This window comes from Acomys minous, assembly GCF_964271855.1.
Source record: "Acomys minous genome assembly, chromosome: 1".
Taxonomy (NCBI): domain Eukaryota; kingdom Metazoa; phylum Chordata; class Mammalia; order Rodentia; family Muridae; genus Acomys; species Acomys minous.
In genome coordinates, this window is record NC_140483.1 from 124,939,061 (window position 1) to 124,966,967 (window position 27,907).

The 27,907-nt window shown below is 42.6% G+C and overlaps 1 protein-coding gene across 1 annotated transcript; it reads right to left on the reverse strand.

Moving 5' to 3' along the window:
- Positions 1-753: 753 nt before the first annotated feature.
- Positions 754-27,415, reverse strand: DECR1 (2,4-dienoyl-CoA reductase 1). Its single transcript, XM_084775417.1, has 10 exons — positions 27,262-27,415; positions 13,904-14,106; positions 12,706-12,763; positions 12,496-12,582; positions 11,375-11,522; positions 5,990-6,089; positions 4,186-4,258; positions 1,486-1,632; positions 1,021-1,083; positions 754-921 (listed from the first exon to the last, which is right to left on the reverse strand). The coding sequence occupies exons 1-10, from the start codon at positions 27,328-27,330 to the stop codon at positions 862-864; spliced, it is 1,008 nt and encodes a 335-aa protein (XP_084631543.1). The 5' UTR covers positions 27,331-27,415; the 3' UTR covers positions 754-861.
- Between the last annotated feature and the right edge of the window lie 492 nt (positions 27,416-27,907).

The window sequence follows — 27,907 nt, forward strand, 5'->3', positions numbered from 1 at the left end:
GGCTACCTCCAGTGTTGCGTCTTCTGCCTCACCAGATCACAGAAGCCTTTTTCCATCCTCTGCATTTCTACACACATTCCAGTACTATCCTAGCATACAACATACCCCACCCAGGGAGCTAAAGGCAGCGAATGGTTGCTGGGGGATGTGCTCATATTCCTCAGTGCTACAGCCATTGGGAAGGGTCTGTTACTGAAGCAAATAACCTCCCACCCACTCCAAAGAAAGCAACCCTGAAATTATGAGTAGACTGGTGGGGAGAAAGGGTTCAATGGGAGAGTATGAATATAATTAAGCCATTTATATATGGATGAAGTTATGAAAAATAATTTGTATTATATGTACACACACACACACACACACGGCACACACTGGGGGAGGTGTGCACATGTGATAGTGTGTGTGCAACAATCACAGGACAACTTTGGAGAGTTGGTTCCATCCTACAGTGGGGGCCTTGAGATTGAACTCATGTCACCAGGCTTAGCAGCAAGCACGTTTACCTGCTGAGCCATCTCACTAACACAAGAATAATTTTTTTAAAAATCTCGACCTCTTTTTGTTTTTTACTCATGCTTTAAAGAAAAGATATCCTGGTCAATTTATCCTTCACTACCCAGTGGCCATCCCTGACCTGGTGCATTGTACACACTCTATGAACATAAACCATCTGTTAGGGCTGAGTTGCATCTCAGAGGTAGTACACGACCACACCAGGCACCCCAGGTTTGATCCCTGGAACTACAGAAATCATCAAAGCAAAGCAATTTATTAACCCTGCAAACAAGCAGAAGACCACAGTCCATCTGTATTGTCTCTAGCCTCGAAGTTTAGTTTGTCCCAGATGAAGATGCAACCATCTCAGGAGCCTTTTGTCTTCCTGATAAGTCCTTCCATTATGTCCCACTCCTCCTTGGTGATCTGACAGAAGGAAATGATGTCAATTTAATTGGGTCTGCACTTGGTTTAAATAAGCCCACTCCCCTACCCTGTAATAGTACATGAACCAAATGGCATTACCTTCTGTAGAGAGTTGAATTCACCTGACAAAAATACTTCCTCTCCACCGTCAAATCTAATGACCTGAAAAAGATACCACAAACCCTTTCACTTCTTCTGAGAGGTCTTTTAACCATTATCCATCTTCAGAGCCTAACTGAATGTAATCTCCTTGATGGTTTCAATCAAGCTCAAATTCCAAAAGATAAAACTGAGACATAATCTAAATTTACTTGTTCTAGCTCTTTCAGACAAAATTCTACTCAATTTAAAGATCATCTTTAAACAATGTCTACCAAGGCAACCTAAACTTAGAACGAAGTTATCAAGGAATAAATGTTTAGGATGAATAATGTGTAAATACTTTGTATTGCATATAGCTAGCTAACTATTTTTAAATCATATTTATGGTCAGCATTATTAGGACTGATTCCAAAATAGAGCTCGCTCCACCCCTCAAAAGTGAAGACACACAGCAATGCTTACCGCCCCATTAATCCAAGAGGCATAATCACTGCAAAGGAAAGTGGCTAGATTTGCAATTTCCTCCACAGTCCCCAGCCGGCCACAGGGAATTCTCTGAATCATTTCTTTCTCAAATCTTCCAGTTGGATCCAAACGGCTAAAGGCGCCCTTACCAATGAAAAAAGAAACGTTAAGTTAGTGTGTAACTACGGGTGTGTAATCATGCGTGGGGAAATGTGTTTTATTTCTCAATTTTACATAAAATACAACTTGTACTATAGCATGCTGTTCACACAATAGACCTTGTAAAAAGAATGTCACTACAGTTTTTTTCACATTCATTGTCAGGCAAAACAAGTCATTTTACCTCAATCTACCCTTTAAAAGGAAAAAAAAATCTATCAACAATGTAAACTGTTACCTTAGTTTTAAATTTCTCCTACACCAGCAAGTCATTACAAAAATCAACAAATAAACAATACACCCAAAAGAGCTCTGAGATTACACTGTATCAATGACACAACGGGATTGTTATTTCATACAGTAAACACAGAAAAGTGACACAAACATGAGATGTTTAGGACAAGTTATTTTCTTCAAAAGTAAAAAAGAAAAGATAAAGCAGAAGTTATTAAGTCCAAGTCCACATGAGAAGGAGGGACCAATGATGACCATGATGGGTCTCTGCTTGTGTCTGTGATGTGCAGACACAGGAAGGTGTGGTCAATGCTTACAGACTCACAAAAATGATCGTCCCTCCTCTTGTAGACCTCTGAGTCCAGGGGGTGGATTTTCTCCTAAGAGGTGTGAGGCTCACCCTGGAGGTGCCAGGTGAGCCTGCAGTTCACCCAAGGCAGGTACAAGGCAGCAGAGATTCATAGCACCAGCTAGGGCAACCTTCATCCTGCCAGGAATATTCTGGGCTTCTGCTTCGTTTCTCTTTTTAAAATGAAATATCTACTACGTGGAAACAACCCCTGTCTGCACTTCTCCACTACAAGCACCTTCTTAGGAGGCTCTCTGACACAAATGCTCTTATGTCTTTCCGAATATGTTTGTATACAGTGGGCACTCAAAAAATTCAATGTAGGGGCTGAAGAGATGGCGCAGCAGTTACGCGCACTTGATGCTCTTGCAGAAGACCCAGTTCAATTCCCAGCATGGTGATTTACAGCCATCCCTAACTCTGGCTCCAGGGGATTCACTGCACTCTTCTAACTTCTGTGGTGCCAAGCATTCACATGGTACACAGATATGCATGAAGACAAAACAGACATAAAATAAGAAAGAATTTTTAAAAAGGTAAAGAGGGGCTGGAGAGATGGCTCAGTGGTTAAGTGCACTGTCTGCTCCTCCAAAGGACCAGGGTTCGATTCCCAGCACCCACATGGCAGCTCACAACTCTCTGTAACTCCAGTTCCAAGGGATCTGATACCCTCACTCCAACCAATGCACATAAAGTAAAAAATGTTTTAAAAGGTAAAGAAACACAAGCCAAATAAATTCATAAAGAGGATGATCTCTTCTAGTCACCAGAGTCCAGGAAAGAAGTTTCTGCAATTCTTCTTCTTCTGGGACAGAGTCCAGCAGAGGAAACTCAATTTATGTGCTTTGGCTTTCAGTTATTTTGCCATTAGTTTTATTAGACTTTGATTACTAAGTGTGTGTGTGTGTGTGTGTGTGTGTGTGTGTGTGTGTGTCTTCATTCAATTTTCATTCACTCTGGCACCTTGTCTTTGCATTTTCTATTAGATTAATAAACTAATGGTGCAATTTCCACGGTAAAATTTAACACTACCTACTACTCAATGAATATACCTTAGTACAGCTTTTATGTAATTTGCTGGGTTTCCAAAGTTGTATTTCCAGAATCATACATTCTGGCTTCCCGTGCAAATAAAAGATATTTAAGAGTGAAGTCATCAGGAGATAGTGTTGAGAGCAGAAACGTGTGCACATTCTAAACCCTGTCCCTGAGAGTGAGACCGGGGCTGTAATGACCGTCTGGAGCGTTAGTAGGAATGGTGAGATGCACTCCCGCCGAGGGACTTCCACTCGGGCGGAAAGTCAGCGGCAAGCATGGCAGTGAAAAGGCATAGGAATGAGCCAAAGAAAAGGCTCCCAAAAGCCTTCCTCCCAGATTTCTAGACGTGCTTATAAGCTACAGACACACTGACGTTTTTCACAACATAAAAATAAAAGACTATGGAAGCAATGGAACGTTAGAAATGAGCAAATATTGGGCTGGAAAGGTAGCTCAGTGGTTAGGAGCACTGGCGGCTGCTCCTCCCAGCACCCACGTGGCAGCTCACAGCCACCTGTAACTCCAGTGCCCGGGGATTCAGCCCTCTTCTGGCCTCCGCTCCACTGCATACAAGTGGTACACAGCCAAATATGCAGGCAATACACCTATACACATAAAATATACATTTTTAAAATAGGCAATAAATTAAGAAACGCAGGCAAATACCATACTTATGGTGACAGAAACTAATAATCAAAGTGGAAAAATTTGCTGGCATAACTATCCTGGAGTTTGAAGTCCTGGCACTGGCCCTAGCCGCATTCCCATTATTTATACTGGAACCAATGCTCTCTGCCTACAACAAGGGTTTCAGATCCAGAATTCCCTGGAAAGTCCCACCCAGCAATCAGAATTTATCCATCACCGTTTCATTCTTTAATCACTCACAGTGTTATAGTATGTCAAATAAAACTTGCCTTGGTTTTAATAGGCCCTGGCTGAATTATGTTGAAACGCATTCCATATCTACCCCATTCAGCCGCAAGAGACCTAAGCATTAAAGGAGACAAAAATAGAAAATTAAAGTACACAAAGTGCATTCTAAAAGACTGTACTGTATGTTCAAGCATGAAGAAGCAGGCCTCAGTGCACATCTGTGGCTTGCCAGGAATCACCGACAACAGGTAAGTGCTATTATTACTCTCTGTGTTACAAATCAGCAGATAACGGAGGCACAGAAGATTAAAACATTTTCTTAAGTTCCTGTTGCTAATCTGCCAACCCCTGGGAGCCTAGGCATGGTTACTTCCTCTACTACAAAACTTAACATTCATGTTTTAGTGTCCTTAGTGGTACCTACATTTGACAACAAGAAAGCTAATACACCAGGCATAGTGACACATACCTTTACTCCCAGCACTTAGGAGACACAGGTAGATGGATTTCTACGAGTTTAAAGCCAGCCAGCTTTACATGAGAGCTTTGGGCTCATCCCCACTGCCCTCTGTAGCTCAAGACTACATTAACAAAGGTCAATACTTTTCCTTCTAGCCTATACTCTGATCACAATGTCTGTAGATAACATCACAAGTATATCAACTGAACCAGAGATGGATTACACAGTTAATTAAAATAGTAGCATAGACTTGTTTAACTAGGATTTAACATAACTGTTGAACTGAGTTTCAAAGGAAACAAGACTAAAAGTCTTGAACGTCCTAAACTAAAGTACACTCCTGAGAGTGAACAGGAAACCGTGTAGTAGCCTGTTTAGAGACACACTTGATGGTCTACTTTTCATCAGGCTCACATTTTACAGATTGTACCCGCATGTTTCTTGTGTGTGTGTGTGTGTGTGTACTTAATATAGTTGCAAAAGAAGTTAAATTACCTTAAAAGATGCAAGTAAGGAACATAAGACAGGGAAGAAAGAAGCAGGGAAGGGCCAAGGCAGACAGGGAAACACAACGGAGACAAAGGCAATGCATTGAGATGTTTTGGGTATGAGGCCTGGAGAGATGGTTCAGTGGCTAAGAGCACTTGCCACTCTTCTGAAGGTGCTGAGTTCAATTCCCAGCACCCACATGGCAGCTCACAACTGTCTGATGCTGTCTTCTGGTATGCAGATGTATATGCAGACAAAGTACACAAATACATAAATAAATCTTTTTTTTTTTTTAAGTTTTATGTAGCAGGGAATGGTGACAAACGGCTTTACACCCTGCACTCAGAAGGCAGAGGCAAGTGGATCTTTGTGAGTTTGGGGCCAGCCTGGTCTACACAGTGAGTTCCAGAACAGCCAAGGGCTATGTAAAGAATTCCAGTTTCAATACCCGCTCCCCCCAAAAGAAGTATTTCATGTAATGTCAAATGTGCATCCACTTACTATGACTCAGTGAATATGCTAAGCCTAGGCAGTCATGGAGTTTGCAGTACCTGTGAGAAACAGCACTTTCTCAGCAATTTGCTCAGGAAAACATTCCCTCCTGGGAAGTTTATAAAAGGAAAAGGAAAAGGTTTTAACATAATGATGACCTTAAGATGCTGTAACTTTGCAACAGATAAAATTCAGTAAAGTCCATAAAACTGCATGGTTCCTATGAAGAAACCTGAGAGTGTCGATCAAAGCCAGTCCTACGGCTTAGGAGGGAACATGTGATCAAACACAGCCCTGTTCCACATCCGTCTCTTTTTTTTTTTTTTTTTTTTAAATCTTTCTCTGGATGGAGACCAGAGAACTTTACCTATTTTCAGCAACATAATTAAATTTGTAGTGCTCACTTATTCATGGCTTCCACGCCTGATTTGGCTGAGGAACTTGGCATGACAAAGCCTGATCCAGTCTCAGCGTAGACAGTGGTGATAGCAAGAAATGCGGCTCCTGCAAAGTGAAAGGATGTGGATATCAGCAAGGCAGCTCCATCAGCTCACATCAGAGAAACAGGACCGACAAGAATGAGGTCCGGGACAAAAAGGAATCACAAGTCTAGAAGGCTTATTCTGGTTTTTAAGTTTAGTAGCCTTCATCACTGAAAGAGTAATGTGAGAAAGGTGTGACATCCTGTCAGTCTGCAGTGTCTGCAGTTCTGTGCCTGGTGTGTCAATACAAAGACCCAAATCTAAGAGACCGCATCCTGTAGCCAAGCACTACTTCAATACAACGAAATTAGGATTTGCCAGGTGTGGTAGTGCATACCTTTCATCCCAGCACTCAGGGAGGCAAAGGTAGTCTGTGAGTTCGAGGCCAGCCAGGTCTACAAAAAGCAAGTTCAGGACAGCCAAGGTTACATAGAGAAACCCTGTCTCAAAAAGCAAAATGAAACAAAAAAGAAGAAAGAAAGAAACCAGAATTAAATTATCAAGGACTTCTAATTACTAGCCATAAAGAATTCATAAACATCATTTAAAAATGTACATGAGACCTGATACCAATACTGTCATTGGCAGACAGATTACAGCAGGTGGAGGACTGTCATCCCAATATGATAAGCCTAGCATCTTCTTAGAATCTCAGGGAGAAGAAACTCTGAGAAGGAATGTGCACAGGACTCAGCTACTTTTCATAGCAGCTCCCTGAGTCTGTACCTGAGGGTAAGCGTCCATGAATTCTAGCAAAGAGCAATTGTCTGTTGTAGCTTTGAGCTCCAGGGTGTCTGTAGACCTCTCACAAAAGGCTGGGAGACATGGGGTGATAGCAACCTAATGAACATCAAAAACTCTGTAGCCAGCTCACAAGAATCGTCCTTAAGGGCTAAATTAGCCCCAGAGGGAAAGCTACTCTACCCACCTAAGCAAACTTTAAAAATGAGCTGTAAAATGACCATGGACCCAGAGAAAACTGCTTCCTAAAGGAAGATTCAAGACACTTCAAAGAAAAACTCAAAACACAGGTTTTGTATTCACACTGAGTTAGAAACGTGAGGAAAAGCAATTTATAGAAAGAGTCTAAAACTGACCAGAAGATATAGTTAGTATGCAACAACCTTTATAATAGTATTATTAACTTGATAAAGGATTTCACCGAAAACATGTTAAAAGGGTTCACAGAAGGCTAAATATGTGACTCTGGGTAAAGGAGCCTGTTGCCAACTTGATAACCTGAGTTCAGCCTCCAGGACCCACACAGTGGAAAGAGAGAAAGTTGTCCGTTGACCCCATGTGTTCACAGCAGAATATGTCTACACATACGTGCACACATGTGCATACCCAAAAACAAATAAATAAATGAAACAAAAATTTATAAACAGAATCAAAGAGCATCTATGGCAGAAAATGTAATATCTGAAAATCTAATATTAAATGAACGAGCTTAGCTGTAGACGATCTTCAGTGAGGACATAGTAAAAACTGTCTAATACTGTTCCTGAGGGGGATTTCCTCCCCCTGTATATGCTCATAGGGTATCAAGTCTCTTCTCGGTAACCTGCTGTTCTTCCTCTGAGTGCCACCAGGTCTCCCCCTCCAGGGGACATGGTCAAATGTGAGGCACCAGAGTACATGAGAAAGTAATATCCCACTCTCCACTCAACTGTGGAGAATGTTCTGACCAGGGGAATAAGGGGAAAATAGGAGGGAGAGAAGAATGGGAGGATACAAGGGATGGGATAACCATTGAGATGTAACAAGAATAAATTAATAAAAAATAATAATAATAAAATAAAAAATAAAATAAATAAAATTTAAATTTAAAAAATTAAAAAAAAAACTGTCTAACACAAAGGTCATAGGAGAGACAGTTACAAACAAAAAACCAGAACATCAAGTGCCTGTGGAATAGTCTAACAGAATATATGTGTAACTGGAGATCTGGAAGGGAGAGATACAGACTGAAAAAAATCAAATTTGGTAAGAACTATACATTACATTTGCTAGGAGGCAAATAAATGTCAAGAGAGATGAACAGAAGGCAGAAACAGAAAGAAGACAACAAGGCACTAGGAGAGGCAGGATGAGGGATCACAGGTAACTAGCCTCCCCCAAACCCCGTCAGGGGCCACATGGAAGACAGTGACACCTTGAAGAGTCTGAAACAAAAATCTTGTCAACTTCGCATTCCATAACAAACAATAACAAAAAAGTCCTTGAACTGAAGGTGTGTTATCTTGATACATCAAGGCAGAGAGTTGACAGACCCTAGCCTCATCAGAAGGAATTTAAATTAAAGATAGCCTTGAGGCTAAACAAAATCAGTATTAAACAGAGATTCAGATGGACCGTATCACAAATGGTAAGTATGTAGGTAAATAGAGAGCCTGTCTTCTATTTTTTTAACGCCTTAAATTGACTATATAAAGTTATGACACTATACACATGAGCCTAGTACATAACAGTGTCTTAGTAAACTGAATGAATCAGAAGTTGGAAGAAAACTCTAGGTTATGAGAATATAGATTTTTCTACTTCTCAGATATAACACTAGATATAAAAAACTGTGATATTGTAAAAGCATAATAAAATATACTCAAAAGTTTTACAAAGCATACATTTATTACTCTATATTTGAAAGTGGGGTATGGTGGCACACACCTGTAATCCCCACACGTTCAAGGCTGAGGCCTGGGTTGAAGGACAGCCTGGACTACATAATGAGACCTTGCCTCAAAATAATGGGAGGAAAATGGGAGGAAGTGGTTTAAAGTTTAAGGGCCACAAAGAAAAGCATCCTGAAGCACACTTCTGCAAGTTTTTTGTGCCCTCCACACACTTAAGTCTCTTTCTACGGATCATATTTCGGAACAGAAACAAGCTCAGTCCAAGAGTGTGGGGTTGAGGAGGGCTCTGGAGTGCTCTTTAAGGATATGCGGATAAGCATGGCTATGTTAGCCATTCTCACAACTCCTCCATGCCAGACACAGCCTTTCAGATCTCGGAAAACAGGTTTGCCTGAAAAATCCCCTTGGGTGAAGGACAAGGGATGTGGCAATTTAGTGGCTCCAGTACAATGCAGAGACAAGTGATGCCAGGCTCACTTCTTTTTGACTTCTTCATAGCTGTTAACTTTGCATCATGGCCAGCTGTGCCTCTAACTATAAAGCTACTCTGCCCTTGACCCACAACCCCCTGCTGTGTCATCCTCTGCCCCCTAAGAAGCAGCAGTGCCCTTGAAGTTGATACCCTTATCTTCACTAGACATCTACCCCATGGCATTTTGAGACTGACCTCCTTAGTATTGGATGCCTACAAATTTTTGGTGAAGGATTGCAGGCATTGCTGTCCCTGAACCAGCATCCAGGCTTACCCACACTGGCATGCATGCTCATGCGGTACCAGCTTAGTTAGACACAGTCTGCAGCCCAGGACACAGAGTGTCAGGTGACAGCCTCAACAGACAGGAAACGTGGAAGAATAGAAATGGGCTTCCATCTTTTAAAGAGTCTTGCCTGATTCATTTATAATGAAGCCCATAGAATTTTAATCCAGTGTGATGAGCAAAAATAGATCAAAGTCTGTGTTAAAATGAAAGACAATAATGAGAAGTGAGTCAGTCAGAAAACTAAGGATCCCAAGGATGAGCAAAGGAAGAAATAAGAGATAATGAAACAAGGAGGAGACAGGATGAAACAGAGAACCAAAAATGAAGAGCCTACAAAGGAAGCAGAGAGTGAGAAAGAAATAGAGACAGGATCAGAAGGAGAAGAAAGAAGAAGAAGAAGAAGAAGAAGAAGAAGAAGAAGAAGAAGAAGAAGAAGAAGAAGAAGAAGAAGAAGAAGAAGAAGAAGAAGAAGAAGAAGAAAGACATGAAGTAACCACAAGCAAGCAGAGTCAGCCCACCATGCCATCTTCCTTCACCAGAGCATCATCTATCAGGAAAAATTAAGCCAGTGAGCAAAATAATAGTAGCACAAAGTCCTCATCCAAATCGCATCCTCCTTGCTTAGTGAAAATGGGTAATGAGGATTATGCTGAGTGCTGGGGAAAGGAGGGAAAATATTAGCATCTTTTACAAAGCTGTATTCTTCAATAATGCTTTTCACCATTCCATTTTTTTTTTTTAATTTTCCCTTCTCAAGTCAGTTTGTGAATTATCCACATTGGGGAGAGGAGACTAAGGTCAGATGTGCATCCTCCATCCCTCACCCCGGCCCTGAGAGTCCTTGGCCTTGTTTGGTAATTCTCTCTCTACTCTGAGAAAACGCCCTAAGGTTCAAGTCCTGACCTCAAATTGTTGAGTGGCACAAACTTGTCCTTTCTGCTCCAGAAGACACACAGCACAAGGTCTATCACATAATGTCAGTAGTTAGAGTCTAGTAAACAGAGCACTCTAGCTGTAGCATCCCTCTCCCTGACCACGCCCACCCCCCTCCTGCCTCCTTCTCTCAGTCTGGTCTCTCTTACCTCTTTCTTTGTTCATCCCTCCCTTCTTCCTTACCCCCCCCCCCCCGCCCATGCCTGTCTCTCTGTCCCACCCCCTACCCCTACCTCCCCATCTGTCTCTCTGTGTCCCCTCCCTCCCTCCCTCCACACCCCCCTGTATGTGTATGTGTGTTTGAGTATAAATGTTCTAGTAGCATCCACTTAAATCTGGTCTCTTCGTGGTGTTTTCATTCTCTCCAGTGTTTGCAGTCCCAAAGACGTCACTTTCAAACTTACTATTCCCCCAGCTAAAACACAGTCCTCCAGTAAGTTCTGCTGCTGTCAGCTTTGAAACTTCTCCCACCTAACCACCCATGTCATCCCCTCCAAACGCCGAAAAGAAAACCACCACAGCTCCCAGCATCGCACTGTCATCAGTGATGTCTTACACCAAACCACTGCTCTTCACACGACAACTGGCACTTTCCCAGCTACACATTAAGCCACCTCCCTACAGCTGTTTCCTGCTTCCTCTCTCCCCTTCCCTACCCACACAGAGTTCTTTACTGCTCTCTTAACACATCTGCCCTTCCCCTCCACCAGGCCTCTATCCAGGTAAAAATAGACTGAAGTCTGTGTTAAAATGAAAGGCAATCATGAGGAGTGAGTCAGCCACGGGAAGAGGTGTCATTCCCGGCTCTGGGCTTCCAAATGTCCTTGAAGATGTGTTTACTAAGAGGGTGACCATAGCCTCCGGGAAGATGTGAGATGTGCAAGTGCAGACTGTCTCATTTCCATTGAAGTATGCCTGGACTTAGCACAGACTCAGCTAAGAAAGCGCCCAGCAAACATAGGAGGAATGAACGGACATACCTTTCTGTGCTTTGATTAGCTGCTTCCCGATTTCTAGAGTCACATAGGCTGTGCCATTGAGGACTATGTCCGTTATGGTCTTCCAAGCATTGGGAGACAGTCTTTCACTGGGAGAAATGAAGTTCCCTGCTGCGTTGTTTATCACCACCTGGAATTAATATGGCGAGGTGTCAGGAAGTGCATCCCAAAAGCACACCTAGCTACAAAGCAATGCTGCGGCACTCGCTTGACTTTTACGTTTCTGAAGTCTGGAAAATCCTCCTGTGTGTGTTATTTCCAACAGTCAGAATTCCCAGGCCTGTCTGTAAATGAGTGTAGACTATAGAGACAACAAATGTAGGTAAGCTAATGTCCCATGTAACTGCGCTTTACTCTGAATAATCCTAAAATGCCTTTGGACCAGCTGTGGTAGTGCTGGCACAAAAGCAGAGGCAAGAGAACTGAGAATTGAAAGCTAGCCTGGGGTACCTAAGGAGTTCAGGCCAGCTTGTGCTACGTGGACAGGGAATCCTTGTCTCACCCTCCACCCAAAGGCACAAATCACCAAGGGAAAAAAATGCCTTTTAAATTGTGCTGTCCTTTAATTTTAAGTAATGAACTCACTGGTGGCCATCTCCTCACTTCCAGTAAAGGATCTGTTAGGTTTTCCTTAGCTTAAGCAGTAAGGTCTGTCTGAAATAACTTCTAACAGAAAAAAAGTGTTCTCTCTGAGTCTATTGGAAGAAACGCTTTTCTCTAATAAATGAGCCACCGAACACTGAAGTCCTCACTACCTCTCAGGTCTAGGCAGCAGAAATGTGGCATTTCTGATAGTTTTCCTGGTTTGTGCCATTCCCCTCCACTCAGAGACACTGACAGTTGCCAGGAAAAGGTAACCCGAGCAATCACCTAAACAAGCTACGGTGCTCTTGGGTAACTGCTCTCGCTATTGTATAATCTCATGATGTCCCTGTAGGGAAATGGCATAGCAGTTCACCTAATCTTCTCTCTGCTTTAAGCAGAGCTGGCATTTCCCAACCCTGGCTCTTGCTCACGCCAAGAGCTCACTCCCTCTGTGTCCTGGTGGCAGTCTTAGAATGAAAGCCTTGTGCTTTGAAAGGCTTCAGCCCCATGACTCTTACATCAGGGTGCCCCGCAACTTTGATCAGCTCCAGCACCGTGTTATGGACCATATCGGGATCCCGCACATCACACCGAATTGCATGAACCTGCAAAAAGAAAAAGAACAAAGAACTCAGCATTTCCAGGCTTCCTAAGCCAAGACCACAAACACACTATATAAATGTATGATAATCCTCATATCAGCCTTTAAGGGCTGCTGCTCAATATACCTTGTTTCCAGTTTTAGAAGAAATCTCTTCTGCAGTAGCTTTCAAAACATCAAGATTTCTAGAAATGAACACAGGGAACTTCACATGAGCCCTAAAATGCTCTTGTGTTACACTTTTCTTTTTAACTCCCTAAGCCAAAGAACAAAGACAGTTTAAAGAAAAGCATTTCTGTGAAAGTATGAAATTTATACTTACATCAACATCAAGTTGATTGATTTCAATTGTTTAAAAATTAAATTGAAATAATGTTTATATATCTGAAACTAATTCACAGAATTAGTCACTTTTATGAGTAGCTATAGCATTACCTACATACCACATTATTTAAGGGGGTTTTGTTTTGGAAACAGGAACTCATGTAGTCAATGTTGGTCTCCAACTCTCTATTATATTTTAGACAGTGACCTCGAATTCATCCTCCTGCTGCTACCTCCCACGTGCTAGGGTTACAGACTTACTTATTAACTTAAGTTATTTCCTTGCTTAGAATCATTCTGTTCATTCTTCAACCAAAGAAATATATTCCCACTATAATACACATGGGTTTCAGATTAAATTTATGAATTTGGATAACCCTATGTGTGCAGTCTTACATCCTAAGAAATCAAATCACAAACCATGAATGTCAACTGTACAACACTAAAGTGAAAATAATATTTTTAAATTCTTAAAAATGCTGCAGCATTAAGAACAAAATAAAATAAATGTTCTGGCCAATTTGCATTTATAAATGTCATAGTAACTGTCACTGAGGTGACTACCTGGGTGAAATTTTTACCAAGAATCTAAAGATCCAGATTTCACAGTTAGATGGGACCTCCATAAGAACTTCTGCCTCTGGCGCTTTAGATCCACCACAGTATGTATTGTGAAATTCTTGTCCACCTTAAAGCAACCATAAGGTTTGCATCCATTACAGTGGTATGAGGTTAACTACCAATTGAATTAGGAAAAAGCATAAGGGCTCCAACAAAAGTCAAAACCACCTCAATGTAGTTCTTTTAAAATCTACCTTTATCTTCAAACCCTGCTGCAAACACCAACAGTTTTGTAATATTACTATGTTTACATCTTAAACTGCAACTAAATTTTTCCAAGGAGATTTATGTTTTATATAAGATGCAATCAAATAGCCCTGATAAACTGTTTTTAATACTGTGACACAGCTAGTTCCTTCAGACTCCCAAGCAACACGTACCTGCTGGCTATCACACACTGGGCACCCAGGCTGGACAGGAAAGTTGTCATTGCCTTGCCAAGGCCAGTACCTCCTCCAGTAATGAAAGCCACCTTTCCTTGGAAAGTGTTAGCTGGCAGCATAGGCTTTAAAAGGGGCGGGAAGAATTTGGACTGTGGAGCATCGATGCTTTGATACAGTGTTTTTGTTCCATTACTGAAAAACTAAAAGAAAAAAAATGAATTGAGACTTGCACACCTGCGTATTAACAAAAGAAATGAAATCTTCTAACTACTCACCATCATTGCATTTAAGCAAATTTTTCTGAATGATTAAATATATGAAGCGAATAAGTACTATAATGAGGTGGTTTAAAAAGCACGGGCTCCAGGGCTTAGAAAACATAAGAAATTCCTCAACAGTCTGGTAAGCATAAACAAGTCCTTCAATTTCTTTGGGCCTCAGTTTCCTCATCCATAAAATGAGATCAGCAAAAGCATCTTCATGGGACACATAGGGATTTCACGAGGTGTAAGTAAAATAACTACAGGAATACTTAGCACAAGGAAACAGCACACAGCACATGGTACTATGGTGTAAATGGTGGCACTTACCATTTCCAGGTGTTACGTTTATGTTCAAGTTTTAAAAGTTATACAGCTTGCTGGGCGGCGCTGGTGCACGCCTTTAAGCTCAGCACTTCAGAGGCAGAGAGAGGCGGATCTCAGAGTTCGAGGCCAGCCTGGTCTACAGAGCAAGTTCCAGCACAACCAGGGGTACAGAGAAACCCTGTCTCAAACAAACAAACAAAAAGAAAACAAAAACCCAAACAAAAGTAGTACAGCTGGGGAGGGGAGGGCAGAAGGATGAGGAACACAAGGTCGGAGCAAGCTTGAGCCACAAAGGCCATATGAGACTCTTTCTCAACCCTCAACTCACAAAAAAACATAAAGCTCTTTTGTTTTCTGCCTTTTAAAAGAATATTTGAATTGTGCAGTAATGGCACCTGCCTTTCGTCCCAGCATGCACTCAGGAAGCAGAGAGGCAGATATCTGAGAGTTTGAGGTGTTGTGACCTGCTTAAACTCTGTGGCCCCTCCACTGAGACCTGCTTTAGCTCTTAGCGTAACTGTAGCTCCTCACGGTAAGAGGAACCATTTTGTTTTTAAGTTTCCACTCTGATCATAAGGTGAAACTAAGTTCCCGTTCTCAGCTCTGCCTGCCTGGGACCTTGAATAGCCTTTTACTTACAATTCAATACTTGTTGAATGTTCTGCTTGAATTAATGATTTAAGTTCTACTCAAACAAAACCACAATATGTTCCCTTCTCCCGGAACGTGGGGAACTAGAAAGGCCCCTAGCCTATATCCTAGCCAATCAGCTTAAAATGCTTTGTCTAGCCACCTGGTTACAATGTAGTTGGAACAAAATCAATTCTTCTTGTGTTTAGCTAATCAAAATGATGTAATGCTGCCCTTCCCTTCCTTGCTACCTGGCTACCTGGCTGTTACCTGGTCCTTTTTTTGTTTTGTTTTGTTTTTTTGGTTTTTCAAGACAGGGTTTCTCTGCGTAGCCTTGGTTGTCCTGGACTCGCTTTGTAGACCAAGCTGGCCTCGAACTCACAGAGATCCGCCTGCCTCTGCCTCCCGAGTGCTGGGATTAAAGGCCTGTATCACCACACCCGGCATGGTTCTTCTTATAAAAGGCCTGCCTTAGAAACAGGTAGGTGTCACAGTTAGTCTCCCGAGTCCTTTCTGTGGCCCATTGCAACTAGCCTTGTCTTGGGGTGTTCCTTCACTGAGATTGGTCTTCAAGTGGTTTGTGTTACAACTCTTGTACTACAACAGAGGCCAATTTGGCCTAACACAACCATTAGCAAAAGAAAAAGAATAATTCAGATGAAAACCACATTCTGTCTTTGAATTACTGAAGCTAATTGTGGTGGTGTGAGTGAAACCCACCACCTCGGCTCATAGGGAGTGGCACTACTAGGAGGTGTAGTCTTGTTGGAGTAGGTGTGGCCTTGTTGAATAAACTGTGTCACAGGGGGTGGGCTTTGAGGTCTCAGATACTCAAGCCAGGCCCAGTGTCTCATTGTCTCTTCCTGCTGCCTGTAGAACCAAATGTAGCCTCTCAGCTACCTCTCCAACACCACATATCTACCTACATACTGCCATGATTTCCACCATGATTAAACCTTTGATGGACTAAACCATTAAGCTTATTAAGCCAATCTCAATTAAATGTTTTTCCTCATAAGAGGTACTGTCGTCATGGTGTCTCTTCACAACACTAGAAACTCTGACTAAGACAATTATTTTTAAATTCTTTATAAAGTTTACCAATTGCCTTTTCTTATGCTTTCTTCTGGCCAAAAAAAAAAAAAAAAAATTTAGAGCAGGCAAAATATTCCTGCTATATTTAAAATGAAGGGTAAATAATTCAAATTAACTTAAACATATTTCCTTTGCTTGGCATTATATATCAGTTTAAAAATCAGCTACTTTTGAAATGTCCTGCTGTTCTCAAACATTTTAATTATAAAAGCTAATTCTAAGTGTGGAACAAAACCCACAGTAAAAACTAACATTTGTTTAGTGTTTCTTATGGGCTAGGATTAGATAACAAACCATGTGTTCACCACAGCCACGTGAAATAGGTACTACTTTGACCTCATTGCCTAGCAGAGGCTCAGAGGAGTTCTGAACAAGGACAAAGTTGCAGGACCAAATTCAAACTTAGGCTGTCAAACTCTGGAGCCTGCTCTTATCACACCTTGGCACACTGCAGCTGGCCTTCCTCTTAAATTTCTCTTAAGCCTCATTAATACACCAGAGAGTGATGTGACATTACCCCCCAAAGGTAGGCCATGGTTGCAAGATCAAAGTTACAGACCTTTCTTTGCCCTCTAGAGTTTTTCTGTATGCTACATAGCCATCATCAGTTGATCCATGGTATCTACAAATTTACCCCCAAAGAAATCATTAGAATTGTGAGTAAAGACTTAAAAAAAAAAATGTCTATCCAACTGGACAGCCGTTATGATGTGATGTCAATATATATAACAGGTTCTTAATTACAAATTTTCAAAAAACAGTGTTTCATGGTGAGGATTAGCTCAGTTGGCAGAGTAATGCTAGCATGCATTCAAGACAATCAAGGCCTGGATTCAATGGCAGCACTGTACAGAAAAGGAGGCTTAGTAGTGCACACTTGTAATCACTACACCACATAGGTGTAGGGGGTGAAAAGTTCAGGGTCTTCTTCAAATACATAGCAAGTCTAAGGCTGCCAGGTCTCCACAAAGACAGGAAGAAAATAACACTAAGTAGTGAACTATGTGCTACCTGACCATGTAACCAGCAGCTATAGTGTAAATTCTGTTGTCACGCTCATTTTGCAGATTAGGAAACTGAAATTCTAAAAAGCCAAATAATCTACTTTTAAAGGGAATAGTTAAGGGAGCTGGAGAGATGCCCAGAGATCTGAGTTCATCTCCCAGCACCCACCACTGGGCTCATAACCGCCTGTAACTCCAGCTCTGGGCAGTCTGGCACCTTCCTCTGGCACCCTGAGCATCCCAACCATATGGTATACACTCACACAGATGCATAAATAAAAATGTTAAAAGTAGTATGTCTATAATAAATAACGGTAAGAAGTGAGGAATTGACTCCACTCCAAGATGTGTCTGGCTCCATAGTGTCTCCTATACTTGGTTACTATCTCTAAGTGACAGGTTATGGGTATTCTTTTTTTCTTTTCCATCAGTTTTAAGTGTTTTTAAAATCTACTGAGAGAGTATGATCTTATCTCCTAATCAGGAAAAATCATCACCAAAGGTCAGGTTTTGCAAATCTGGTTATGTCTCATCTTCATCATAATTCCATCATCATGTTGACGGTGCTTTCTTTTTTCTTTCCTCTATACCCTTTTGCCATAAAACAATAATCCAAGCATCCTACAAGCATCTTCTTCTTCATAAATGGCAGATTTGCTTAAGACTTTCACCCACCTCCACACCGACTCCACTAAGATGATGAATCAGGAAATGTGTGCAAGTGGGCTGGTAAATTTGTCACTATCTGGGAATAATGTAAAAATGTTCTTCATGTTCAAAAGCCTCTGCCGTGAATTTGTATTTATTTGGGGTTAATTTGTGTAGGAAATTTGAAGCTTTGTAGAGAATAATTGGTTATTTAAATAAGAACATTTCAAATATATTTAAAAGCATTTTACCAGCCTTCTAATTGGCAGAGGAAAAACAAGGGTAACAATATTATATTTGATAATAGACATCCCTACTGTATAAATGAAGCATCATTACTTGTCTTAGTAAGTTCACATAACCCAATAATAATCTCATGAATTCCTTCCCTGCCACTAAAAGGGAAAACACTGACTTGCTATTTTAATTGGCGTCATTCTCTGACGATTAACAGCAGACGTGTGAGCATGTACTCAGCCATCTCTTTGCCTAATCCCAAGCTGTCTGTTAAGACTCACAAAAACGACTAGATCTCACAAGATTGGGTTGTGATTGTGCCTCTTTTTACAAGGCAATATCCTGAATAACCCAAAACTGCATCTGGCCACTTCCTTCTGAATTAGGAGAAGCCGATGCAACATAAACGGACCTTGAGTGACCTTCAAATCTTGCACTGTGGCTTTCTACACATGGCTTTTGTAGGCGTGAGTTGGGTTTGTCTGTTTAATTAGAAATAATACCTTTCTTACCAGCATCGAATTCCTGGTAGAACTTTGGTGTCCCGAACTTTTACAAAGTTTCTAAAACCTTCTGATTTTGGAAATGCCAACTTATTACGTGGTGAGCTCTAAACGTGCCTTAGGAAGGTTGGCTCTCCCCCCACCCCCTTCTGCCCCCATACTTGTCAGCCTCCTTCAGCACATCCTGCATGTACACCAGGGTGATCACACTTTTATCCTCAAAATGGCAACGCTGAAAAAGTATTCTCTTTGTCCTTTCTCTAAGGGAGTAAAAACCATAGATGAGATTCATACCTGAATGATTTAAGGGCTTTTGCTAGCCTAAAATAAGTAGAGTAACTAAAAATACACATACACATTGGTAATCTTAGGCCACATGCGCATTATGAAGCGAGCAAATTCTTGAAACTTTGACTCAACATTAAGATGTTGGGACAACTCACAGAGAACTCGGAATTCATAAGGCCACATAAGAACAATCCTGAACCACGCCCACCTGAGGTAAGTTCTGCTGCCTGCTCAGCCTCCACCACAGAGGTTAAATGTGTCCCTTCCACTGAATGGCTTCTTTCATTTGCAGGGCCTTCAGGGACCTGGGGCATTTGAGACCTGTGTCTAAGCAAAACCAAAGCATCAGGACAAAAAGAGGTGGGACAAGTTTGGGATTTTTGTAGAGGACGCTGTTTGTGCTGTTTTGCTTCTTCTGCACCACAAATAAGCTTCTCACGCGCCACATGAAATAAGTATCTTTTAAAATAGTATTTAAACATGCTAGATTTTGTTTTTTTGAAAACTAAGTTTCAAATCTGTAAAATTCATTGAGCAATAGATTTTCACAGGGATCAATATTTAATAACTATTGGCTCAGCTATTTCAACAGCAACATTATCACTATCGATCAGGCCTCCACAATCAAAGTACATACCTCAAAAACAAGGATACAAAAAAACAAAAAAACAAACAAACAAACCAAAAAAAAAAAAAAAAACAAACCCAAGGATACATCCAGAATTAAAAAGACAAAACCACACACTTCAATTTTCTCTCTCTCCCTCTTTCTGTTTTTCTCTATGTCTCTGTCTGTTTCTGTTTCTCTGCCTCTGTCTGTCTCTTTGTCTGTTTCTTTCCTCTTTCCCTCTGTGTTTGTATGTATTTGAGAGGCAGGGAGAAGGGGGGAGAGGGAGGGAGGGGATTAAAGCACATGTGCACCAGAGACCAACATCGAATATCACTCATCAGCAATTGTCCCCTGTAGTTTTTGGAACTTGGTCTGTCATTGGCCTGGGAATTGCTGATTAGGCTACACTGGCTGCCTAGCATGGCCCACAAGTCCTCCAACCTCTGCCTCCCAAGCACTGGGGTTGTAAGTATATACTACCTGACCCACTTTTGTTTGCTTGTTTGTTTTGTTTTAGTTTTCAAGACATGGTTTCCCTGTGTAGCCTTGGCTGCCCAGCCTCCCGAGTGCTGGGATTAAAGGCATGAGCCACCACCACCCGGACCTGACCCACTTTTACATGGATTCTGGGGATGTGCTCAGGTCTTCAAAGCCACCCGTCTACTGTGACACAGCTTGCTTTTCTAAAACTACTCAATACCAGTTCCAACAATAAACTCTGCAGTTGGTATTGCTACAGCATTCCTAAAGCTTGCCAGGAACTTTCACCTTGTAACCTTTGCTCTATTTTTCTCTATAGCCTGAACTACTCTTTCCCAACTTTGCAGAATCATGGGTCAACCAGACAAAAGTGTCAGCATTTCCCCTCCCATTTGCTGATTTCTTCTCTGAGGGCCAATTTCGTAACACTGACCAAATATTACATACAACACCCTTTGATCCAGTCACTCCACCTTCAAAAATGTATCCACTCATTAGGGAGTTGGTGGAGAAGGGATATTCTGTTCAAGAATATGTGTTAAAGGGCAAGAGGTCAGCTCAGTGGTTGAGCATTTGCCTAGCATGCACAAATTTGCCGGCATTAAAAATAAATTAAATCAGCCTGGCATAGTGGCACACGCCTTTAATCCCAGCACTCGGGAGGCAGAGGCAGGCGGACGGCAATGAGTTCGAGGCCAGCCTGGTCTACAAAACGAGTCTAGGACAGTCAAGATAACAGAGAAACCCTGTCTCGAAAAACCAAAAATAAATAAAAATAATAAAATCCTTATCAAAAGCTTTCTACAAAAGTTGATGAGACTATCCTAAAATTGATATGGAACTGCAAAACAGGCTTGAAATAGCCAAAACGACTCATAAAGTGTGGTCCTATTACCGGTTAAAAGGTCACAACTCAATGCCGAAGGTAAATATTGCCACAGTTTCTCCAATTGCTCAGCATTGGATGTGAATAACAATAATGTGAACCATCATTTGCTACAAGAAAGATGCAAAGAAAGTGGTGTGTATAATCTCCTGTATGTTTTTAGAAGAGGCTGCCCTCTTATATGTGCTGACACAAACACAAACAAACCAGGGAAACCAGTCCTTGTAGTGAATGACCAGACAGACGAGGGCTTACAAGATAGACACAGCACACTGCTTGAGTATTCAACACGTTCACTAGATAATATTTCCCTTGAAATATCCAACACAAATTGAATCACGTGTGCAAGCACACAATACAGGAAGGCTTGAGATGGAAACAGCAGTACAGAAACAGCTCGTAAGGACAGCACGTTACTAAGTACCACTGCAGACAATGAATTCCATTCCATCGTTCTTTCAGGGAGAGGGGCAGGGGCCTTGTGTCTTTTGATTTATGTCAGGTGAATAGTTTTAGATCAAACTTTCTCCAATTCAGATTCACGCAAAAGCAGGAGTTTGTGCAGATCACTCTTTAACGATCATGTAACATCAATTTGGTAAAAACTGGCCAAGTGTATATTTCAAAGCATATTTTTCGAAAAACGTAAATCTTTATACTCCCAAACCACTCCCTGTGTTGCCTACATATAATAAGCCTTTGTTGCTGCTTGCAATTTTTGTCCAGGTGCTAAAATGTACTTTTCAGTGCCAGCCACATGTTCTTTTTAGTGTCCAGACACTGCCTTTTCACACAGCACCTACGGTTCATAGCAGGAGGCACGTGGTAACAGGGACGGCTCTTCTGCACATTCCAGTGTAGAAAGCAAGGTTCTTAGAGACCAGCAGCCTGAACGTCAAAAACCCTGTCACCCCCTGCCTCTTCATAGGCAATGTTAAGTTCATCTCTAACTCGGTGCACCACCTGAGCGTGTCCACTAACTCTGCAACATACAACAGACCACTGTGCAGAGTACAGAGTACTGGAATGCAGAGTTTCTGAGGAGCTCAGATCTTGTTGCCACAGCAACTAGACTGAATGTAAAAAGAAATCCATGGCTGTGCTTCAAGCTCCAAAGGCTAGGCGGAATCATGCAGTTGCCAAGAGAGAGGCAAAAGTTACATTTCTAAGTAATGACACGCCCCATAGCAAGGAACCAAAGTCCTTGAAAAGTCACTACTCTGTGCTACCGCATGTAACTTCCCTTTGTTACTACAGTTCTTATCTGTCTGTGGACCAAGATATTTTTAAATCCTGCACAATAAACAAGGATGAGATTGGTCACGAGTTAGGAAGCAGTCTAAGGTATGCTACTGGAGTCTTCACTGCTGTCTGCCTTCGAGACGTCTTTTACTGGCTCCCTATTACTGAAGCCAAGAGTAACATTGTCTTTCATCATCGAACCAAAAATCAGAACCCTTCTCTTACAAAAGGATTGTTTGGCTTTGGTAATTTGCTTAGATGGGAAATTGTTAGACAGAAAACAGACATAAAAGTTCATCCACTTATTTTTTTTAGCACATTTTAATTAAGCATCTATTATGCCCCAAGCACTATTCTAGAGAATGACAATACAGCAGTGGACAGAAAAACAAAACAAAACAAAACAAAAAACCATACACTATTCTACCTTTGGTGAGATTAGATTTTGGAGAAGGGGATAAACAAATTAAGTGAAATATACAGTATATTACAGAACGGTGCATGTTACAGGGTGATGTAGAATGGAGGTGGAATATGGTTACAGGAAAAACGAGTGCACAGGAAGTTATCACCCCACCAGAGCACCCCAATTTTTCTTCCTTACCCCCATCTCCCATCTTCACCATTCACCTAGGCCTCTCAGCATACCTCCTAAACCCCATCCCACTCCTAGCTTCTCCATTCCCTCCACCCATTACCTGAAGCCACACCATCTTCCCCTCGGAAGGTTAGCCAGGGCTGACAATTTGCCTCCACGCCACTGGCTTTGGGAGAAATTCTAAGTCCTCCCTTGGGGGAGCCCACCTTGCCCAGTATCTAACTACCACCACCTGCTGCTTCATGCTACACCAATCACCTAGACTCTGGATGGAAACATAGGCCACTTTCTTTAGGGCAGCTCAGGGGCTGCTCTGAAACTCCAGCCCTTTCTGCTTTTCGACATGGTGTTTCTGCAGAGCTGCTTCATCTGTCTGGTAAACTGCAGAAATAACCAGTGGGCAAAAAATTTCCAAGACCTACCTCCTCTTGGGACCTAGGTGCAACACTGGACCCACTCTGAGGTGGTAGGTATACCCGGTTCAGAAAGGCCAGTGACGGACACAGCTGGATCTTAGAACAAACCCTAAGCTAAAAACAGAGGAACGTACAGATAGGAGATGCATGTGACTATAACCCCAGAACTCTGGAGTTTGAGGCAGGAAAATCACCATGAATCTGAGGCTACCCCAGGCAAAAGCTTGACCCTGAAACATTTTTTTTTTTAAATGGAGGCTAAAGAGATGGCTCAGCAACAAAGACACCATCCTGCTCTTCAAGAAGACCTGGGTTCGGTCTCCAGAGCCTGAATGGTGACTGAAACCATCTATATAGGGAAACTGATGGCCTCTTCCGGCCTCTGCAGGAACCAGGAATGCATTTGGGGCACAGACACACATGAAGCCAAAACATTCATGCACATGAAATGAAAATAAATACTTTCAAAATCAATAAATAAAAATAAAAACAGTGATCTCCTCAGACTGAGATCAAGAATCTTGTGTATTTTTTTTATGCGCCCTAAGGCATAAACTCCACTACATCAAATCATACAGACTTTTAGGAATCGTCAACGACCTTTCACTTGCTGATGCATGTTATTATTCAAATTGAAATCACTTTTTTTATATATGTAGGTATGTATATATATATATATATGTAAATATATGTGTATGTTTGTAAGGACACATGTGTACAAGTGCGGTGGAGGTTTGAATGAGAACAGCCCCTAAAGGCTCATATATTTGAATGCTTAGTCATTGGGAGTGGCACTATTTGAAAGGGTTACAAGGATTAGGAGGTGTGGCCTTGTTGGAGCAAGTGTATTACTAGAGTGGGCTTTGATGTTTCAAAAGTCCATGTCAAAAAAAAAAAAAAAAGCCTATGTCAATCCCAGAGTCTCTGTCTCTGTCTCTGTGTGTGTCTCTCTCTCTTTGCTTTTGGATTCAGATATAGAACACTCAGGTACCTACAGCTCCAGCACATGCTCCCTGCCACAATGATAGTGGCCTAACCTCTGAAACTGTAAGCAAGCCCCCAGTTAAAGGCTTCCTTCTTTGAGTTGCCTTGGTCATGCTGTCTGTCTCTTCACAATCAATCACAATCAAACAATGGCCAAGGCAGGCGCCCAGCAAGGACGCAAGCCCCCAGTTAAAGGCTTCCTTCTTTGAGTTGCCGTGGTCATGCTGTCTATCTCTTCACAATCAAACAATAGCCAAGGCAGGCGCCCAGCAAGGACAGAAGTGGGCGTCAGAGCGCCTGGAGCTGTACTTACAGGTGCTTGTGACTACCTAACATGAGTGCTGGAAAACAAACATCAGTGCTAGGCCCCACCTCCTCTAGCTCCTGAGTCTTTCTGCCTCTCCGTGCGTGTAGTTTTGCCCTTCTATGCATTATAGCACACCATGTCCTCTGTCTGTTGGAGTTGGTGCTAACTCATTAAACTATCATTTTTCACACATTGTTCTATGTGTGGGAAATAGTGATGTACATTCTCCAACTCCACAACATGGTGTGTACAGTCACTCACATAACACTCTTTTTCCACCTTGACTCTGTGCCAGGCCCTGTGCTAGGAACAAGCAGTGAGCTAACCAGAGGTAACAAAATTACAGATGGAATAATAGAGTTTTAAGTACGATAAAGGAAAACTTTATTTTTCTACAGAATAGTGTTACTCTGTACTTTATTTAACTACAGTGTTTATATTACCACTGAAGAGGAATCACTTATAAAAATAAAAATATAGTGATTACTCTAGATAAAAAAACAAAAGGTCATGCAGTGAGGACTGGGCAGCAAGTCTACAGACAGGGCATATTTAAGGAATTTTACCCTTACTACAAGACACAATGGCATTGTCTTTGCCTTGGTAGTCTAATTCTTTGCTACACCTATTTCTGTTACACTAAATGCATGTCAAATCCCAATCATGAGTTATTAACCACACTCCAGAAGCATAAATGAAACTGTATCCACACTGAAAGCTGGCTCGCCTTTTCAGCCAGGAGGGTCTCTCTCTCTAAAGAAAGCTCAACAATTACATTTCATGACAAGCAACTGATTAAATTAAATGTTTCCTCAGGAGACTGAAGCACAAAGTAAGGGCCAGCGCTTTTTTTTTAATCTCCAAGACACAGCACTTGCCAAGAAGAGGGAGTCTTAGATGTTTAATGGACTGAACTGAGGTCTGCCTAGGTCAAGGGTCAATCTAAACTAGGATTCACAGGGAGGGCCGATGCCAGTTGAAGCATTTCTCTCACGTGCACGGTTTTAACTACAGTGTTTTGTATTTGCTCTCAAAAACATGATGTTCCTCGACAGCTCCCAATTCACTAATGTTCCTTTCCCCATAGGATTCAAACTTGGGGCTTCATGTGTCAAGGAGACAAGCACCTCTACCACCTCTAAACTAACTTTTTTTTTTTGAACCAGGGTCTCTCTACAAACCCCTAGCTATCCTGAAACTCATTGTGTAGACCAGGATAGTTAGTTTTAAATTCCCAGAGATGCACCTGTCTCTGCCTCCCAGGTGCTGGGATGAAAGGTGTGAGCCACTCTACCTGATCGCTAACACTTTTCTTAAGCAAGCCAATTTCAAAATGTCAGGTTGCAACTTTTTTATATTTTCTTTTTCGAAATGCACTGTCCCATGGTCTCAGAAGACTGGTGGGGGGTCTAAGCTGGGGCTCTGTCGGTGCAATCCTCACAGCATCTGTAGGGCACTTTTCCATGTGTTGCAGGCTTGGAAAAGGTCCGGTCCTCGGAAAAGGAACACAGGGGTTTTTTGTCTGTCTTTACAATGCTGCGGTATCTTTACAGGGAAAAGGGTCTTTCAACACAACTCCAGCAGCAGACAGAACACTTCCCAGTAGGCTCTCTTGACTTGAAGGACCTACCACACTGCTTCCTGCGGGCTCTCCCTCCTGTGCTTCTCTGTACCCCTAGGATCCCGGCCTCACACCTCGCTGCCCTCCGGTACCCTGCTCTCTCACACCCACATTTTCCTCAAGTGAACACTGCAGGGCCAGTCTATCAAACGAAAAGGGGGTGGGGGGGTAACAATTGTTGAATCGTAGGCTTTGACTTTTTCAAACTATTTCACATTTATTTCCAAATACTTCGAATTTATTACACTGTGCTTATTTACTTGGGGGTCAGGGAGGCCTGAGAGCTGGATCCTGGGGTCAGATGGTAGAAGGTGAGACCAAACTTCCACAAAGTCTTGACTTTTCGTTTATTTCATTTTAATGCGCCATTTCTTTCATGAAAATTCATTTTACAAAATGAAGTCAGCCCTGTCATGTCCCACAAAAACAAGGCGCTGAGGGGGGAGGGGGAGCTGGGGTGGAGGTAGTGGGGGGGGTGCTGATGAAAGGGTAACATTTGCTCAGGGAAAGCTTCTTCAGAAACCTAATCAATCTACTAACCTACTCTTTCTCTTTCCTACCCATAGAGCTGACCACTGCGCCCTCCTGGCTAACTTTGACTAAGGCCTTGGCACTGCTAAAAGTGGGTAAAAGGTCCATGGGTTTCTTCCAAAACAGCCTTTGATTTCCCCATCCTAACAAAACCTCTTTGTTCGCTTGACAGACCAGAGTTCACCCAGTCTGCTACACATCTGTCCCATTCTTTGATTACCCTGTTGTTTCACAAATTAAAGTTCCTTTGTTGGAGAGGCGGGGTTCATGTCTCTCTCCGCCCCCTCCCCGCGCCCCGACCCCCGCCTCCCCCTGGCCCTACACACACTTTCTAGTCGTCCAGAGCCCCGAGACCTCCGGCTTCTCCAAATTAGCCAGGCCTCTCTCTCCCCTCACATCCATCCAAGTCCTAGAACCCTTGTCTCTTCGCACCTCCCCTTGCACATTCTGCTCCCTGGGACACCTGGCATCTCCTGCCTCCCTGCACCCCAAGGCCTCAGCCCTGTTTTCCTCCGCCTGCCAGACTTTCCCACTTCCTGTCGTGGAGTAGCCTTGTTGTTTCACATGTTGTCGTCCACCCCCCCACCCTCCCCCCCAAGGAACCCCGCTCTTCTCTCCCCTCCACCCTGTCCCGCCTCCCTGCCGGAGCGAGCCGAGCCTGCTCCTCACCCACCCAGCGCTGCCTTACCCTCGGAGCAGCGGGAGAGCAGGGTAGGCGGGTCACCCGAAGAAGCAGCGCACGGCCCAGCAGCGCCATGCCTCCAGCAGAACTCTGTCCTTAGTGCCAGGGCCCGCCCCCGTCCGGAAGTCTCGGTTCAAGGGCGGATGGAAGGGCTGGGCCAGGCTGTGACCGCGAGCAACGCAGCCTCCAGAGGGGGTAGATCCTCCGGGCGTTTAGGCTGCTGCTCCTTGTAGTTCCCGCCTTTCCCCGACAGGAGAATCTCGTCCTAGGGGGAAAGAGTTCAGGACCAGTCTCTGCTCAATAAAAAAGTTTCCTGAAACCCACGACCTGCTCAGTTAGTGCAACTACTGCCTTTTGGTCATTTGCGTTTATTCTTCAAGTATGTAAATCCATCCTCGCAAAATTCCATCACGTACTATCAGAATAATATTTTGTACTTAAAACCATGGCCTCTTTTCTAAAGACAAGCGACCATAAATGTTAGAGGGCACACCACTGCCCTATCACAGGGAGATTGGCTCTGACCACTAAGCCCTTACTTTTCTCTTCAAGGAACTAGTGCACACTTAAAAAGCAAACACTCCTTTAATCCCAGCACTCAAGAGGCAGAGGCAGGTGGATCACTGTGAGTTCAAGGCCAGCCTGGTCTACA

What these genes read in the sequence shown, in the direction of transcription:
- DECR1 (XM_084775417.1), bottom strand. Translation starts at nt 27,330, where the DNA reads ATGGCGCTGCTGGGCCGTGCGCTGCTTCTTCGGGTGACCCGCCTACCC. An exon ending in GGCGTGGAAGCCATGAATAA is followed by an intron (nt 4,259 to 5,989) that starts GTGAGCACTACA and finishes TTTAATGCTTAG; the next exon opens with GTCTCTTGCGGCTGAATGGG. An exon ending in AATTCAACTCTCTACAGAAG is followed by an intron (nt 922 to 1,020) that starts GTAATGCCATTT and finishes TCCTTCTGTCAG; the next exon opens with ATCACCAAGGAGGAGTGGGA.